This window comes from Cygnus olor, chromosome 2 (assembly GCF_009769625.2).
Source record: "Cygnus olor isolate bCygOlo1 chromosome 2, bCygOlo1.pri.v2, whole genome shotgun sequence".
Taxonomy (NCBI): Eukaryota; Metazoa; Chordata; class Aves; order Anseriformes; family Anatidae; genus Cygnus; species Cygnus olor.
In genome coordinates, this window is record NC_049170.1 from 107,454,677 (window position 1) to 107,473,699 (window position 19,023).

Consider the following 19,023-nt stretch of genomic DNA (forward strand, 5'->3'; position numbering starts at 1 on the left):
GATTTACTGGTGGTAATGGATGAAAAACAGATATAGTTGATAGATAAATCAATCCATTGCATTTGAATTCTGCTGACTAGCATTGCAGAATAGCTGCTGAAAAAATAGGAAATAGCAATGGTGTATAATTAAGAAACTGTAAGAAAGCATATTTACTAATTATCCCCTAATGCTGCTATTTCAGTACAGTCACCTAAGGTTTTACAGCATAATGTTTAAAATGGGTCTTTTTAGGTCAGAAGGAATGACCTGCAGGTGGTCTCATAAAAGCTCCAATACAGGCAACAGGGATTACCATAATTACTTTGCTACTGTACAAGTAGTTAATGGGATTACACCCTAAGGCTATCCAATTGTTCGCAGTGCCCAGTGCAAATTTTCTGAAAGAATCTGGATAAGCACAAATGCTTTAATGATATGCTTCATAATTTCATCTACTACACCACAAAAGGAGCACTAATAAATTAGAACACCCTAAATCAACCAAATTGACAGAACCTAACAACTTTGGCTTTCTGTACCTCCTGTCAATCTGCAGTCAATCTTCCATCTGCCTCACTCAGATAGTTTCCCTTCTTCCCCTGGCTTCCACTGCTGTAAGATCTGAAAGATGCTTTATCATTCCTGCTGGGGCTTTTACTTCACCCTTTCTTTCTACCTTTCCTAAATTTCCTAAACACTTTCATTTTTGGCCACCCCTTTCTTTCTTTTTCATGTTATCTTTCTTTGAACTAAAACAAAACAAAACAAACAAAAACCCTTGTTTTTTCCACCTTATAATTACATATTCATCCCATCCTCTCTATTTGTTTCTTTCTTCTTCTGTCTGTTCAAATAGCTCGTCTGAGTTTTTGTACTAAAATTCGTTTTGTCATGTTACCTCCATACACTGGTTATTTGCAACCTCCTCCTCCTTGTCTTGTCCTGCTGCTTCTAAAGCACATCAACTGAAAACATATTCTTGCTTTTGGAAAACAGTTCCTTGTTCTTTAAGGCTCTCTTGCATCTTCTACTGGTGACCAATTATTTCCCAGTCTAACACATAGCCCAAGCTTCTTCCTCTCCAATCAACTTAAAAAAAATAAAAATCCTAAACCCATGCACATCTCACAAACACTGCTCTAAACATTTCACCTATCCATTATTCCCCCCTCAATTGTTATTTAATTCATAATTCCCTACAGTCTGAATGCTAACCTTCCTGTATCTCTTCTCAATGTGAATTCTATTGTCCTCCTCACTTTGCCTCATTTCCCACCCCCCCCCCCGCAAAAAAAAAAAAAATAATGTTTAGCTTTTTTAACTTTTTGGCTTCATTATTCATTTATGCAACCATGCCTTCTGTCCTTCAAACCCCTCCTTTACTGGTAGTTTCTCGTACACATACTTTCTGTGTTGCTTTCAGAAACAAGATCTATGCTACATTTTCAGATGGAACAGTTATCCCACACCTTGCTTATTGATTATGTGAGTTACCTGAAAAAATCATAATAAATTTGGAAAGAGGATTACATCTTTAAAAAGTCCTGAAAGATCCTACATATGTTTATAAGTATGCAAAGTTGTTAAACAGAAAGAAGAAAGAGAAAGTGATTCCAAGGTCAAGTAATAATAAAGCTCCTTATCTACTGTATGCAAACAGAGCCATGCAAGCTCTTATACCTAAAACTACTGCAGTATAAGTCATAAGAAATGTTAATTTGTATCTTAAACCAAAAGATAAAACCTAGAGCAGAATTTAGAAAGCAGAGTGGCAAAAATACTACGTAAGAATTAATTTATTACTTGTGTTATTCCTTAACCTGCATGTTTCTTAAATACTCCATCACAATAGAAAGAAAAAAGTCCTATCTAACAAAGGACAGTGTTTCTAAAATCAGGGAATTCATAACAGACACAACTGTGTCCCTCCTAATTCCCAGAGGAAAAATCCACACCTGCGGTAGATTTAGTTCTAGGGCACTTGCTCTCTCCTTGCCGACTTGGATCAAATTGTTTTGGGGAAGAGAAAAAAAGGGCCTTGAGTCCTTCACCTCAATTTTAGGCACAGAACTGACCGGAAAGGGAAAACATGTAACACAGCATGGCTTCACAACTTAGGTGCTAGAAAATATGTTTTTCTTTGAAGGAACAAAAATAAAACTATGTTCCTCCAAAATGCTATTATAAAAGTAAGAAACGATCAAAATGCATTTTAAATACAAATAATGTTAAGAAAATGTTTTAGCATAGTTTTCTATACGGATGGACATTTTTATATGCATTCCATTCAAAGGTATTTCCTGCTGTTTTTAAAATATCCCTTCAGATGTTGAAATACGTGTTTTCTCTTACTGTAAAGTTTTCAAATTTTGAAGTAAATACATCTTTAGAATGCAATCTCCACCATGGAGGTAAATAGCTAATCTTATATTCATATCCTCCAAAGAGATAAATATACTCTTCAATAGAGAAATACCTTCTAAACAGTGCATCTGGGGGAAATATCTAAATAAACAATCAACAAGTAACTAGTTAATTAGCCCTGGCTTCTTCTGTCATTCCCTTGCTACAGCTGGATAGACTTTCACAATTTACATAAACAGAGTCTATTTATTAAACATCTTATCAACTTCAACGAATGATGGGTGACATCTTTAGTGAACTAGCGATTGCAGGTCCTTATTTCATACACTTAGCATGCAAATACTGTTTTTTCTGTGAAATACCTTTGACTATCAGTTCCGCATAGTTTGATACACCAACCCCTCCTTCTGTCCGAATCATGCAGCGATAGTTGCCAGCATCCCGCTTCGTGGCATTTACCACATTAAAAAGAGCCACAAATCGGCGAACATTGAACACTTTTATGTTCTTCAACGGTGCATCCCTTACGTAAATACCCTGCGCAAAGAAACAGAAATAAAGAAAACACTGTTAGTCATATTTTCAAAGATACTGAGAAACAAATCTAGTTCTCATAAGGTCCCCAAGAGGGGAGGCCAGGTAAAGGCAGAAGTCTGTAGCATTACTTTTACAGATGTTTACACTGTGTGAGACTCTACTGCCTTCCCATGTGAGTTAAAACATTCATCATCAGTGGGCAGCCACTCAGCTGGAACAGCTGCTTTCAACTCTTTATAGATTAACTAATAGAAAGATTGAAGAGCAATGTAACATTTACTTGCTTGGCTTACTTTACACAAATATTTAAAGGTTGTTTTGTTTTAAAAAAAAGAAGCATGACCCAGCATACACCACTTCTGTCTCCTCTTCCCCTCCACATCCACTATTCAGCACATGCATTTTGCACAGCTTGCATGGAAATTTAGGTGTATGCTTCTCATACAGGAGCACCCACACATGGGATTATCAGCAACTCAGGTGGAAGAGGCTAGGCACAGATTTACCAAGCAAATGACCAGCAACACTGAAGTTGTCTCCGTTTCCTCAGCACAGTACCAGGAACTGGGCAATTTCTACCCCAGTGCAAGGTCTTGCCCTCAGTTAAACATACTGCATGTATAGCATAAGAAAGTGAACTACATACGATCTCAGGAGCACAAGGCTCCTAAGTCCCACGCCACCAGCCTGCTCCCTCATGTGATCCAGTGCATGTCTGGAGCAGGAAAAGGGGAGGAGAGCAGACAGAAAGGTACAGAGATGACATCTTGCCATGTCCTCTGATGCAAAGATGAGGGCTGAGAGACTTGGCTTTCAGATTCTCACCAGAACTCATGCTCCATCTGCCCATGAAACAGGGCATGTCCACTATGAATGGCCGAAGAACCTTCAGAAAATCTAATAAGCCAGTTACTACATCTGATTGGAAATGTTTTATACAAGATCTACTTGCAACATTTATTCAAACAAGAAAGGTGCACTTTCCACACAAACATATGCATTTCAACAAACTGAAGACTGCAGACTTTATTGAAGCACCAGGAGAAACTGTGTAGAACCCCAACAAACACCTCTCAAAAGATGTTTGCAAGGGTCCCACACTACCTAGCTTCCATAAACCATCAACACAGCTGGAGGTGTCTCTTTTTTTTCTTTTTTTTTGCCCTGGAATTTACAGTTTATCAAGCAGAATTTAAGACCTATATAGAAAATGCTGACTTCAATTTGTTATGGCCTTCACTTGTCATCATATTGAAAATAACCTTAAAATACCAGTTCTAACCAGAGAGCTACAAGTAACAGCCGCGTTAAGTTAAACTTGTCCACAATCACAAAACAAAGTCAATCATGCTATTAATGCCAAAGAAGCAGCATAAGTAACAGTAAATACTGATTTTTCATTCTCTTAATAACACAGAATGGTAGTGTTATTTCCTCTTAAAAATAAATCTGGGTGATGCATAGCTTATTTAAAAGAGAAAAAACCTTGTAGGATGCCCAAAGAATGCACTATCATGCCTTAAAAATTACTCAATCTGAAATTGTTACTTGAGAATTACTCCAGATGATTGCCAGCTCCTTAGAATTCCCAGAACTCTGGGCTGCAGACATACTGCCTTTTTAAACTGACTGAAAATAAGACTTGGAAAGAAGCCTTCCCAACCACTCTTGCAAAACTACTATTTTTACTGGTCTCATTACTGGTATCATTCTAGCAAGAATGACAGGAGATAGCAGGAAGCAAGCAGAGCAGGTTAATTATGATTTTGGAGAATGACCATTATTTAAAGGCAACTTCTTTTTTTTCCTAAAAAGAATGACCAATTAGCCCTAACTATAACAGCGGCTGAGCAGTCACTGATCACACACCTTTAAAGTGTGTTTCTTCAGTTTTCAGACTTTAAGGACTCTGTGCACAGCCAAGTCCTGCGCTTATGTTACATCCACCCACGCGAGCTCCTTCCTTTTTTCTACTTACAACGTCAGGAAGCTCTACACAGGCTATTTCACCTTGCCAAGAAATCAGTAAGCTTTTCTCCAAGGAACAACATACCACCACACCCTGGTTAATTCTAGCACCATAACTAGCTCAGTGCATTCCAAGCACGAACAAGAACCTCTCTGCTCTCCAGCTGTGCTGTACACCTGCCCTTCAGTGCAGGGCTTGAGGCCCTGGCACAGGCTGCCCAGAGAAGCTGTGGATGCCCCATCCCTGGAGGTGTTCAAGGCCAGGCTGGATGGGGCTTTGGGCAACCTGGTCTGGCAGGAGGTGTCTCTGCCCATGGCAGGGGGGTTGGAACGAGGTGGTCTTGAAGGTCCCTTCCAACCCAAGCTGTTCCATAGTTCTCGTGAGTTACAACACAACTGAAGAACTGTGCCAATGTTCTAAGAGTTCTTTCTTGCTGTCCTTCTATTGATCTGACAAAGCTACAGGATGTTGTTAAAGGGAGGAAGAGGAGCTAAAAGGAAAGGGCTAGGCAATGCCACAAGGCAGTATAGTTTCTGCCTTAATCTGCAAAAGCCAAGCACATGAAGAGAGGAGACCAAGGAAAAGTGCAATGCTTTCACACGCCCTTCTGGCCTGCTGTTCTAAAACAGGAAAACTCCGTTTGATCAAATAATCAACTATATGGCTATGCAACACATGCTATCTGTTCACATGTCAATAATTTTGACTGAAAAAGAGAGAAGCCTTATCACATTTCAAAAATCACATCCTTTTGCTCAAATAACAAGCACCATGAGCCTTAAAGAGAACTCAACCTAGCTCTACAGAGGATTCAGAGTTTTTTCACCCCACACTGAAATCCAGATGTGAAACAAATCATTGTGGGTGCCTTCAAAAATCACGAAGGAGCTCCAGAATAAAAAGCCTTTATTACTATTATTATAACGCACCTGTAAAGTATATGTGAGATATTATTATTAACACAGATTATCTTGACTGACTTCTCTTAAACATTACAAACTCACAGAGGCAAAGTGCAGTGTGTCTAATTATATGTTAGAACTCAAACAGTCCTGAAGAAATCACTGGCATGACATTTCCTAGTAGAACTCAAAGGTAATTTTTTTTTTCTTTAGTCTCTTTGGGAAAAAATATTTTCAAGGAAAATGTTGTGTTTGGATTAGACAGAGACTAAGAAACATCATTCATTTACTTTTCACAAGGAAAAATACTGCTCAAGAGAGCAAGGCTTCCCTCTCTTCAGGGATGACAGCAAACAAGTAGGAGATCAGCCTAATTGATTTAAGCCTGAGCATAAAAGAATGGTAATAAAAGTGATGAAGAAGAGTTCAATTCACAGTCACTGGAGGAGAGCTTAAAAAAATAAAAATAAGAGAGGGTTAAAAAACAGAACAAGGCAAAGAACCCATCCAAACCTACAAAGCCCATCTCAACACTTATTTCAGCAATTGCCAAATGGCTGAAGATGATGTTTAGTCTGAAAAACACTATTTACCATTTCATATATGAGTACAGAGAGGTTTTTGTTTTAACTGTACCTACGTGGCCAGCTTCTCTCTTTTATTTGGGATTCACATTTCTTCTCTCTTTCACTCACTGCGTACTGTCTTCAGGAAGCTGCAGAGGTATGGCAGTGGTCACTTAAATGGGACCACTTTCTGGAATTTACAGGAGTAACACAGAACGGCTCAGGTTGGAAGGGACATTAAAGATCACCTCATTCCAACCCCCCTGCCATGGGCAGGGACACCTCCCACTAGATCAGGTTGCCCAAAGCCCCATCCAGCCTGGCCTTGAACACCTCCAGGGATGGGGCATCCACAGCTTCTCTGGGCAACCTGTGCCAGTGCCTCACCACCCTCTAAGTGAAGAACTTCCTCCTAACCTCTAATCTAAATCTCCCTTCTTTTAGCTTAAAACCATTCCCCCTTGTCCTGTCATTATCTGACTGAGCAAGAAGTTCTCCATCTTTTTTATAAGCCCTCTTCTTAAATTATTGAAAGGCCTCAATGAGGTCTCCCTGGTCTCTCAGCCTTTCTTCATAGGAGAGGTGCTCCAGTCCTCTGACCATCCTCCTGGCCCTCCTCTGGGCCCGCTCTAACAGCCCCACATCCTTCTTCTGCTGGGGGCCCCAGACCTGGATGCAGGACTCCAGGTGGGGCCTCACAAGGGCAGAGCAGAGGGGGACAGTCACCTCCCTCCACCTGCTGGCCACTCCTCTGGTGATGCAGCCCAGGACGCAGTTGACCTTTTGGGCTGCAAGCACACACTGCTGGCTCATGTCAAGATTTTCATCCACCAGACCCCCAAGTCCTTCTCTGCAGGGCTGCTGTCAGTGAGTTCTTCTCCCAGTCTGTGCTCATCTCTGGGATTGCCCCAGCCCAGGTGCAGCTCCTTGCTCTTGGCCTTGCTGAACCTCATTTGGTCCATGTGGGCCCACTTCTCCAGCCTGTCCAGGTCCCTTTGGATGGCATCCCTTCCTTCTCTTGTATCAACTGCACCACTCAGCTTGGAGTCATCTGCAAACTTGCTGAGGGTGCACTCGATCCCACTGTCTGTGTCATTGATAAAGACATTAAACAGCACCGGTACCAGGACAGACCACTGAGGGACACCACTCGTCACTGGCCTCTTCTTGGACATGGAGCCATTGACCACCACTCTCTGAGTGCAGCCTGCAGCCAATTCCTTATCCACTGAATGCTCCACCCTTCAAATCCATCTCTCCCCATTTTGAGAGTACATCAGTGCTCATGTATAAGAGTACATCAACATTTCCCTTTCCACAATTTATGGGTCCATTTAAGCATATTCTGTGATAAACAACAAGCTCTCCATGGCAGAACTGTGAGTAGCTATTTTACTTAGAATGGTTAGAAATAACATATTTATATCAAATGAGCATTCCTTTATTGAACCTATTAGCAGATCCCTCTACAACTTTTTACAAAGTATTATTTTAACAGCATCAACAAAAATAAGATTCTGAAAACTCACTAATGCGAAATTCTGAAGTCCCGTAAGTAAAAGAGATCGCTTACAATCTATTGCTTTAGTAATTACAGTAATTAAAAACTTAATCTCAGTTCTTTTAGTATAGATGCTGAAATTTACCAATAGGTCTTGCAAACTAACAGTCTTTATGTGGAAGTCTTCACAAATACATCATGTCTTATTGAAAATTAAACAAAAAATGACAGGTCTGTAATTTTCTAATCCTGATGCAGAAAATGGTATAAAATTCACGATTTACTATGAAACTTTATGGCAGTATATATTAAAACCCATTAAAAAAAGGTTGTCAGAGCAACTTTACAGGATCCTCCTAGTTTTTTATTGTTGTTTTTAAATCTAGTTCAGCAAGATAGATAAATTTCTTTTTACTTTGCTTGGTAGCTCTGCTTTGCCATGTGAAAGATTGAGGCTTTACTACAGATTAAGCCTGCTAGCTCTTTCTGCCACTGGGACTCGGAGAACTGTGTGAACAGGACACTTCATTCTTTGGAAAGAGGAATCTGCCTTAATCATTTAATGCTAGACCTGCCTGGAGTACAAAGGCTATGTCCCCAAGGCGTAGAGCTATGTAGCTTTCTTAGTGCAGAAGAATTTTGACCACAGAAAGATTGCAAGGTGCTGAGATCCAGAAGTGAAAACAACATATTCTGCCAGCTGCTGAGAAACCTCCATGTTTTCAAATGCTTGGAGAACACTTTCCAAAAAAAAAAAAAAAAAAATCCCCACCACCAAACCAAAACAACAACAAAAAAACATGTTCAAGAATGCTATTTAAGCAAAATAATGAATATATTTAACAGGTAAGTCACTGGCAAGAATACATTTTCTATAAAGCAACATGTTATTTAATATATATGGGTATAAAAAAAAAATGTATCTTAATTTAACACCTCAGGATATACACAGCTTGAAAATCCATACCCCTAGTACCACCATATCAAATGCACACAGCTTAAAGCAGAGACAGCTTGAAGCACCTTAAATATTCACATTATTTTTTCCATCTTAGCCAAGCTAGAGTGAAAAGAAATAGGTTGATGGTTATTTAAATTAGACTCACAGTCCCTTTTAGGCAATGAACTAACTCTAAGTCTCCTAAATGAACAGCAATTTAGAAGCAACAAGATATATATTAAACCCTTTAGAAATGGTTTTAACAAAAATGCAGCAGTAATTCAAAGGGGTTGAATTCTGGGTTCATTCTGGGATGTTCATTCTGGGATGTTATATTCTGCACTACCTGTGAATTAATCATTCTCAAGGCATGTTTCAGCAATTTTGCCAGAAGAGACTTAAAAGGAAACACCGGTCAGTCACCCCCTATCCATACAGGTAGATTAAACAGCTTTTCATACATTTATTAAAAGAAAGGGTTTGCATTATCTCACTTTCAGATATGCACATTTATAAAATCCTGATTAGAGTCGTACCAGTGGGATCTCAAATAACATCAGCAGTGCCAGAAGTAATTTTGTTTAAAATATGTATAAAATCTAAATCAAATAGCAATTAATACCTCAACAAAATTGCTTCACAGAGTTGATATTTTTTCATTCTAATAATTTAGATAGCTGGCTCTACCTCTGAATTTCCAGAATTGCTTTCATAACCAAGACAACTGCTTGTCACTGTAGATTAGAACCACCACAGATCCTGTGATTATCCTGCATTTATTCCATCTGTGTAAGTTAACAAGTGTACTTCATTCAAGTAATGAGGCCATGCTGGAAAAAAAGATTATTATTGTCCTGTTTGGAATTACTCTACTATGAGCTAGAATTGCACTCTGCATGTAACTAATGGGCATTCAGGCAAAATGTTATTATTTTACTGTTCAGGAAAGATTTCCTGTTTCAATATTTTAATGTTTGCTAACTGATTCTTTTCTTCAAATGATATAGCTCTCCATAAATCTCTACTTCTTATGACTAAATATAAATGCTTGTTGGAGCTGCCAGGTAATATTGTAGAATACACAAGTTGCAGATCAAGTAGTCACAGTATCAAATATTAAGCAATGACATCTATTTGAAGATAAAATTAAGCATGCAGAAAGTAAAAAAAAGACATTATTGCATTTTATGGAGCCACTAAACACAGAGTAATTTAACAAAAGCAGTTACTCAGTACTTACATACTGAAATTGTTTTGTATCATTGTGACAGGAGCAAAACTACATAGAGATTTTCAAAGAAAAAAGGCAAAGAAAATCACTTTTTTTTAATATGAATTTCCAGATTGAGAAGTGTTAACATTCTCTAACAATTTTTCAGTGCTCACAAATACGTAAAAATCCCAAACTTTCTTTAATAGCACACAACAGAATACAAAACCACTTGTATGGAATTATGTTCTCAGAAACGTCTGGAGAAAACAGAGCACTAGGAAATCTCTCTCTAAAGGAAAGGCTTATATTTCATAAAGAAATTATGGCAACAGTCCATGTATCTGCTAAGCATTTTGCTGAACCCACAGACCTGTTTACAAAGTCATTTAATCTCACTCCATACCTTAATTCTTTGAAACGCAGAACACTAAGCACTTCTCATCATAGTTTTATTTGTATTAAAAATTCCAAGAGTTAGGATGAGCACCTTGCTGAAGAATGAAGAGAATATGTACACGATTTTCAATACTCTGGCTCTGAGTTTTGGAGATGCCAGGCATATGGAAGGTGCAAAGTGATTAGGAGAAAATGATAAAGAAAAGATCATTAGAATAGTTTTCATTCAAACGTACAATGGAAAGTGACGCAGGCATTTATTTGTCTTTTCTATCCAAGCACATAACAGGACATATAAAAACATTGTGCTTGTGCAAAGTGCCAGGCACGTGAATAAAAGTCCAACATTCAAGTTCTGGGGACAACCTGTAGTCTTAATCTTAAAAACTTAAAAGTTTTAAATGAGCAGAGTAGCAGGCAAAACCAAATGATGAGTCCTTCAGAGTAGCCAAGAAATAAACACACACACAAGTATCATGATGAGAAACTGCCCTGTTCACGCTGGGACAGCTGCCTCCTGAACTGACTGGTTGGAGTGGGAGGAATGAATGGCGAGAAGAAACACACACCAATGGTTAAAGAAAGCTAAAGTAAACTGCTCCACAGTGTAATTTGCAAATAAAGACAGTCATAGCAGTAATAATCAGTAATAAGCAACGTACATGTCAGTTCATGTAGCAGAGAAGCTAAGTGGAGGGGTCCAGCTGGAGGTGTTTCACTCTTAATTACCGCATCGGTCATATAGTTGGACAACTCCCACCCCCAACCCAGACCTCCCCCAGTGCTCTGTATCCTTCCTATCATCTTCCCTTTGGGTTTAATTTAATTTAGCCTTTACTTCAGTTCTCTTTGCCTCAAACAGCTTAAACAGCCCTTGGTCTTAAAAAAGCAGCCTCCATTCAACTCCAATTTGAACACTATGCCTCCCAGCAGTAAGTTTGTACATTTTAACTACAGTATTCATTGTAAAGGTCACTGTTTCTCTCTCCCAAAGGTCCAAGAGCAGAGCATGGAAAGCTTATTGAATTTACTTCATCAATTGCCTAACTTGTATGTGTCCCGAAGTGATTCTGCTGCTGCTGAGCTGTGCTCCATATCAAGGCAGTCTTCAGGGCCCAGAAACAGGCATACCTAACACGCTGTTGAAACGCAAGTTGAATTTAACCACCCCCTGGTGGCACAGGTCAACTGCTTCATTATCTCAAGTCTGCCAATCACCATTTACTATATTATTTAACACTCCGGAATAACCGGGAGATTAACACATCACACCGAGGCTCTTGAAAAAAAGAACAATACTTTGGTCACTTCATTTTCAAATTCAGACGAGAATAGCAAGAAGGGTAGACTGCTGAAGGCGATCCCGGAACAACTTTTCTTACGGGTCACTTCATCAAATGAAAACATGTCAGGGGATGGATTGGGATGGAGGAGAGGGATAGATTTAATTCACTACTTGTGCATCCCCTATAACTTGCATGTGTCCATACATGTCTTCAGGTATGCAAATTTCCTGCATGTTAATGTATATATTTATTAATTTAAGTAGTTAATTTATTAATAACTGCCAGTGTTTGAGTACTTGAGATAGTTCTAAAATAGGGAAAAAGGAAGAAGAAGAAGGAACAACTACCTGTTACCAGAAGCTTTCTGTCTGAAGTCCAAGTTTCATATAATCCTTATTAAATAAAAATAATTATGGCTCCCTTAGGTGGCACTTCTGACTCTCTTTATAGATATAAGGTGCAGTGGGACATCTTCAGCAAATGAGGAAGAGCAAAATCTGATAATTTTGCAGATTACTTGAAAACAAACTTTGCCAAGCCGTCTCCAACTCCCTTAAGGTTTTGTTCTGTTGTCCATAACCAACGCCCTGGTAGAGTCCATACAGTTTCCAGTGTATCTCCAAAAGCAGAACTTCTACAGCCATAATTCTTTCCAATTTACCTTTCTGCAAAGATGTATTTTGGTCACAGGAGATTACCAAGCAGAGGATTAAGAGTTTGAAGAATATTGTGATAAAATGTCTTTCTTAAAGACAAAAAAAAAAAAAAATACCTATATTACAAGTTTCCAGACTCTACATTCTCTACACAAGCAGCAACAGTTGATAACCTAGTCAAAACCAAAATACATATTTTAGTGTCAGAAGCATACTCTTGGCAGAGCAGCATCTACCTCTCCTAGGTAGGTGATGAAGGAAGTTGCTGAAGAACACCACCCAGTGTCACTCCTAGCAATCCAATGGCTGACTGGCACTACAGAGCTAAGCGGCCCTCTCCCCTCAGTTTACAGTACTCTTTGTTGTACAGGATCAAACACTGGTTAGTTTTTTTGCATGAAAATAATCAAAGTTGCTCATATGCACGTACCAAATGTTTTTAGTTTCTGTTTTGTATCACTCACTGTCAGTGAGGTCCGTGTTGTTCGTGGTCTAAAAAGTCTCTGATTTATCAAATGTTTTGACTGATGCCACACTGTAAAACTTTATAGTGGCTTCTGTCAGGTATATTCACTGGAAATCAAATATTTTAGGTAACATTTTAAGCTTCCAAAATGTGGTCTGCATCCTCATCACTTAGGAATGGTGGAACTGGTTTCTGAGGTTTAGGAGTGAACTTTATTCTTCCAATTACCTATGTATTTATTTAATATTAATAACAAAACATGCTGACATTTCTTCATTGTTACCTCACTTGGCTCTTCTGCCTGGTAGGGTATTCTGGGTAGATTAGGAGGCTTACCCTGTAAAACAGCTTTGCTACCCAGGCTTCTGGAACGTTTTGGAGCAGAAGAAATCTAAGATCTATTTTTATCTCCACTATTACAGTCTCACACAAGTAGTGTAAGGCTAGCATGTAGATTCACAGTAGCTTCTGCACCATCAAGCATTTAGTTTTCCAGCTGTGTATTTCATTGGTCACAGTAGCTCTGTGAACCACCATTGTGCTAAATGGCAAGTGGGTAGAAATAAGATGTCAGTCTGAAAACTGTATATCCAGAAAACTAGGACATCCATCGGTGTTTGTAGTGGGGCACTGACTTAGCAAGTTGGCCTCTATTCTTCTGTTTATTCAATGGTTTGTTTTTCTAAGGAACATTCAGAAATCCCTTGCAATAACCTGCCTGGGCAGCACACTGCTGTGGTGGAAAAGATTTGACTATACTTGGATGTAAAAACAAGAGGGTGGCGAGTTGGCAATACTCATTTCCAAGACTCCTGACAGTATACCACTTCCCTGATTTTGAGAATTTAGTTTCAAAGCAATCTCAGCACTCAGAGAATAATGCCAATGGTAAGAGTACACAGCACTTCATGGGCCACTCAGCCTTGCTGACACTAACGTAAAAAGGAAAGGTGGGATACAAGGAGGAAAGTCACCTTTATTATACTTTCTTACCACACTCCAAAGACATTTTGTAAATTCAGCTACATATAGTTTACTAATAAAAACACTAGGCTCAACTGTTTCTGCTGGTCAGCTCTGAAATGTCACTGAAGTCAAAACACTTCACGGGTACATCGATATCAAAATGTTTTTCTGTTTCTTACATATATTATCTCGGATTTATCATTAACTCTTCATGACTGTATAACTTCTCCTTGGCTCTGGTACCACTAATAACTGAATCATCTCTGAAAAATCCTAGCATCACAGAAAGATTCATCAAATCTACATATATGTCAGAATAAAATGAGCAAGCCCAGGAAAAAAAGCCTGGCTGGTGTTGCATCCCAATAGATAGAAGAAGAATAGAGAAAAGGATTTCTGTAAGTGTGATGAAGTCTTCAGCCCTATAGCCTGGACAAAAGTGATGTAACTGTTTGCAACAAAGCTTTTCACATAAGCAAGGCATTTGTGAATAAGCACCTAACCTAACAACTCCTTTATTAGAGGAACCGTTTTGGAAATTATGGTATATGTATGGAAAAATATATCAGATTTCTCATTCAATCTAAATATATACTGTCTAAAGGCATACAGCATGCAGTACATGCATTTGCTCACAGTTAGAGTGGAACAATTAAATATAGATATCCTGTTGCAAGTATTTGGTGTGGGATCTCTAATACATATGAATATATTAAAATTTTATCAAGTTTGAATTGATATTTAGAAAGCTGAGATTTCTTACATTTCTTTTTTATGCTTCTCTTTAGGGAAAAAGAATATGTAAGTTAAACTAAATATTTCTATCATGTTTTATAAAAGTTCTTAAAATGTAGAAAATCAAAAATTGAAGTTTGTCTCCTAAAATTTTATTGTGACTGTGCAAATTTAAGCTCAAGTGGCATTAAAATAAACACAAATCCAAATAAACAATACAGTATTGCATGTAGCTGTTTATAAAATTGGGCTGTAAAAAATACTTAAGTGAGGAGACAGGGATATACTGGTAACATTGCATTGTTCCATCGATGCTTCAAAACACCTATTTGAATTTTCTTTTCTTCACTTCTACAAATCATAGGAAAAAGAGTTTCTTTTTGCCACTTATACCACTGCCATTTTATACACAGTACTAGACCGCAGCCTCTGCATCAGCAGATGATTTTCTATTTCTGACAATCTCCTAGCAATATACTACAACGTCCACCTGAATTGCTGGAACTTGAGTGGGATCAGAGGTTTAGCAGATCAGTGTTCATTGATAGCCAAATCCCCATCCTAACTGCTTTGCTATTCTTCTGTATGCTCTTATTGCTGAGCATTTCCTGACTCTTTATGAAAAAAAAAAAAGAAAAAAAGACAAAGACAAAAAACAAAGTAAATAATTAAATAAGAAGTAGAAACTGACAGGAATTAAGAGAAAAGACAGTCCAAGACATTAAAGTGGGAGAACAGGGGAATCTAGTCAACTACTTAAAGACAGTGCATGTACGTTGACACGCATCTCATCTCACCCAAGAAATTCCATTTCAGAATTTCCTTATCTGTCAGGTTGCTAAATGCTACAGACAGGTATAGTAATTTTGGAACACTATCACAAATCCACAAAATAATTATGGTTAGAAGCGAGCTCTGGAGAGAGGCAGTCCTACCCTCCCGCTCTAAGGAGCAAGTTGCTCATGACTACATCCAGTCAGATTTTGAGCACCTCCAGGGATGGAGACTCCCTGGCCTCTCTAAGCAACCTGTTCCAGTGTTTGAACAGCCTAATGATAAAAAAAAAAGCTTTTTTTCTTATGTTTAAGTGCAATTTCCTATATTTCAGTTTGTGCCCATTGCTTCTTGTCCTGGCTCTAAGCACCTTGGAGAAGAATCTGGCTATGTCATTCCTACTCCCTCCAAGATTTCCCTTGAGACTTTCCTTCTCCATACTGGACAAGTCCCAGCTCTCTCCTTTCATGTCAGATCTTCCAGTCCCTTAACCGTCATTCAGTGTAGCCATGTCTTTTTTTTTACTGGGGAGCCCAGAACTGTACCCAGCATTCCAGATGTGTCTCCCCATTGCTGAGCAGACAGGAAGGATCATCTCCCCTGGCCTGCTAGCAATACCCTCCTTATGCAGCTCTGGAGGCTGTTGGTCTTTGCAGCAAGGGCACATAGCTGGCTCACGGTCAACTTGTCTACCAGGACTGCCAGGTTCTTAGCAAAGCTGCTTTCCACCCTGTCAGACCCCAGGTATGTACTGTCACATGGGGTTATTCCTTCACTGGGGCATGACTTTGCATTTCATTGTAATTAATTTCATAAGGTTCTTGTCTGCCCATTTCTCCAGCCTGTCAAGGTCCATCTGAATGGCAGCACAACCCTCTGGTGTATCAGCCACTCCTCCCAGCTTTGTACTGTCTGTGAACTTGCTGATACAACACAGGATGCAAGAAAGGCACTAAATATAAACCATGGGAGAGAGAGGAACACAAAAAAATCAACATACCACAAACTAGAAACAATATTAAACATCACCAGAATTCAAAAAAAAAAAATCTATTCATTAACGCCCTCTTCTCCCCTTCCTACAGGGCATTAATTATCATTCTAACAGTAAAACCACCTCAGGTTCTCTACAAAGAAAACACACTAGGATGCAAATACATCAGGAAACGTGGCGAAATCTTTAGTTGCTACATGTTGTTAAAGCTCTTCTCAAATCAATGGATTCATGGCAATTTGCCATGCACAAGGTAGTTTGATCAGTCTTGGAAGACTGAGTTGTTTATGAGCAGGAGGAAGAGGGACCTCTTGCACTCCCACAGTACACAAAAGCACCAACAGATCAAACTTTTTTTTTTTTTTTAATATTCCAAAGAACATCTTCTTGAGGCCTATTTCTTTGCTCAATTTACATTACTAGTTCCACCTTTTTGTGTTACTAAATTGTTACAAGCGTGTATGATTTCATTTTAACAGGTAAAATGCTGCTTCATGATCTTAGCACTAGAAAAATATTTGAAACATTTTTTCCTTAAGTGTTTCTAGACTTATCCATGAAAATGGAATTAAATGAAAGCCTCAGAAAGTTTACACCATAACAAAAAATTCTTATGAAACTCTAGGAAATGGGTTCATCTCCTGGGATATTTTATGCGATGCACATAATCAAGAACACCAACACACCAACACACAAAATATTTTGTACATCCTATAAACATATTTTGTTTTCATAATTTGCCAGGGGTGATAGCATTGGTTCTACACTCTGAGAAGGATGTTTTCAATAGTTCTCATTTGTGAGTGTATATACGTATTTCTAAGAAAACAATTTGTTTTCCAGAACTCTCTCTGAAACAGAATTTATATCTCCTTTTGAATAAATAATAAATAACACATACAAGCTTTGTGTATAGGGGAATAAAATCTTTCACCTTCTTCATACCTTCAGCAGAAGATTATTTAAGAAAATTGATAAGGTAGAAGACAGCTTTCAGGTGAGACAAGAAAAAACACCAAATCCTTTATTAACAGGCGATAGACTGTTTACATATGGTAGATTTGCCGCTAGAGCAATAATGTTCTTGCCTTCTTGTCTGCAAATACAGTAGCACATATTCTGCATGTATAAACCACAGGTTTGAAAGGTTTCACACTCTCCCCTTCGAAGAGCACCTATCAGCCTCCTGTTTTTGGTACATCTGATGCTGTCACTTATCACAGACTGGAGACATCTCCTATTACAAGACCCTGTTGTTATTTTGACAAAGTTTTACTCTCAGGTCTATATTTTTCCAATAAAGAAATGTGTCTCAGAATAGTGTTTTAAAGTAATTATTTGATTTTCAACCACTTTTAGAAGGAGGCTAGGAAAAACACATTAATTCATTGAAGTGATGACCTCCTTCTTTCATCAAATGTAGCATTCCACTGGCTGAGGAACCACTCTCTCAAGAAAGGCTACCTCTGAGGTACCCAATTTAAATCTTTCAGGTCATTTCCCAGAAGTACTGAGCACTTGCTGTTGCAGTAACATCAGCGGACACTGAGCAAGGAAAGCGCTATGGAAAAAGGCTGCAGAGACACAACTTTTCCCAAGTATAGCCTTAAAAACAATTATTTTAATATTTAACCAGTTTTCATTTGATAATAATTTTAATTTCAGTTACTATTGAGTATAGTATTTGGTATATTTAAATATTCAATACATGCAATTTTAAACTTCATACACCTGCAGAGAAGAAAATCTGTGTACTTGTGTATCTTCGGTTTGCAGTGGAAGATACCTACCTGTTTTTAAGTAAGCCCCCAATTTTCTAAACTTTATTTTTCTTTGTAAACTGCTGTTTAAATTCTTGGCTGAAAGTTGGTGCTGGAAAGCAAAATGTTTGTCCTTTCAATATGCAAGGCTGAACCAGAAGAAGGTTACTTTCAAAAAAGAATTCTACCCTTTTTTCTCCCATAGTACTTTTTTTTTTTTCTGCCATTTACTAAATACTGGCTCTAACACAAGTTTTTCAGAAGACAATGCCTCAGCTGTTTTCACTTGACCATTAACTGGTCTGTGTTCCACATGTTCATTTCTTTCCAAATTCTAACTTTGGCTCCCACCTACAAACACATCTTTTTTTCTTTTCTGAATTGTATTTACTTTGCTTGGGACTCCCAACGCGTTTAGTGCCTACTCCTTTATCTTATTGTTAGTGTCAACTTCTGGAATTTGTAGTTTCAAAGAGAAACTCGTTCAATTAAAAAAAAAAAAAAGTTACAGCAATTGCTACATTCCTTACAGTGGGAGCAAAACAGCACAGAGATGACATTTTTGCTCAATCATTCAATAGAATAGAAAGAGTCATCCCATACCGATAATAACCTGTGAGTTCTGGTAACCCGTCACCACTTCAATTGCAAAACCTTCTACAATACTCCAGACTTCAATGTTCTACAGGGAATAAAAGTGGGATAGGCTTGAAAATAATAATAAATATATATATATATGTATATATAAAAGGTGTGAGGGGTGAATAAAACATGACCTATGGATTTCACTTAGGACTGTTTCAGGGCCTTGGCATTATTAAGCTAAGAAAGTCTATGCCATTAGAAGCAATTACTCAGCAAAGACAAGAAGACTAAAATAACCTACCAAGTTACAATTATTTATTTCTTTTAAGGAATTTATATCCCTAACAGTCCAGCAGAGTGTAAAAAGTAACATATTTGCTTGCCAGAAAAACCTGTACTACTACACTTGACGTCTACTGCTGCATACAAGC

General features: G+C 38.3%; 1 protein-coding gene across 13 annotated transcripts in view; it reads right to left on the reverse strand.

Moving 5' to 3' along the window:
• The window catches only part of PTPRM (protein tyrosine phosphatase receptor type M), a 484,682-nt gene that overhangs the window by 292,963 nt on the left and 172,696 nt on the right, over positions 1 to 19,023 (reverse strand). For all 13 annotated transcript variants that reach the window (XM_040550056.1, XM_040550055.1, XM_040550065.1 and 10 more), the window contains exon 6: positions 2,709 to 2,883. In XM_040550056.1, the coding sequence (XP_040405990.1) occupies positions 2,709 to 2,883 (175 nt within the window). The remainder of the gene's footprint in view (positions 1 to 2,708; positions 2,884 to 19,023) is intronic.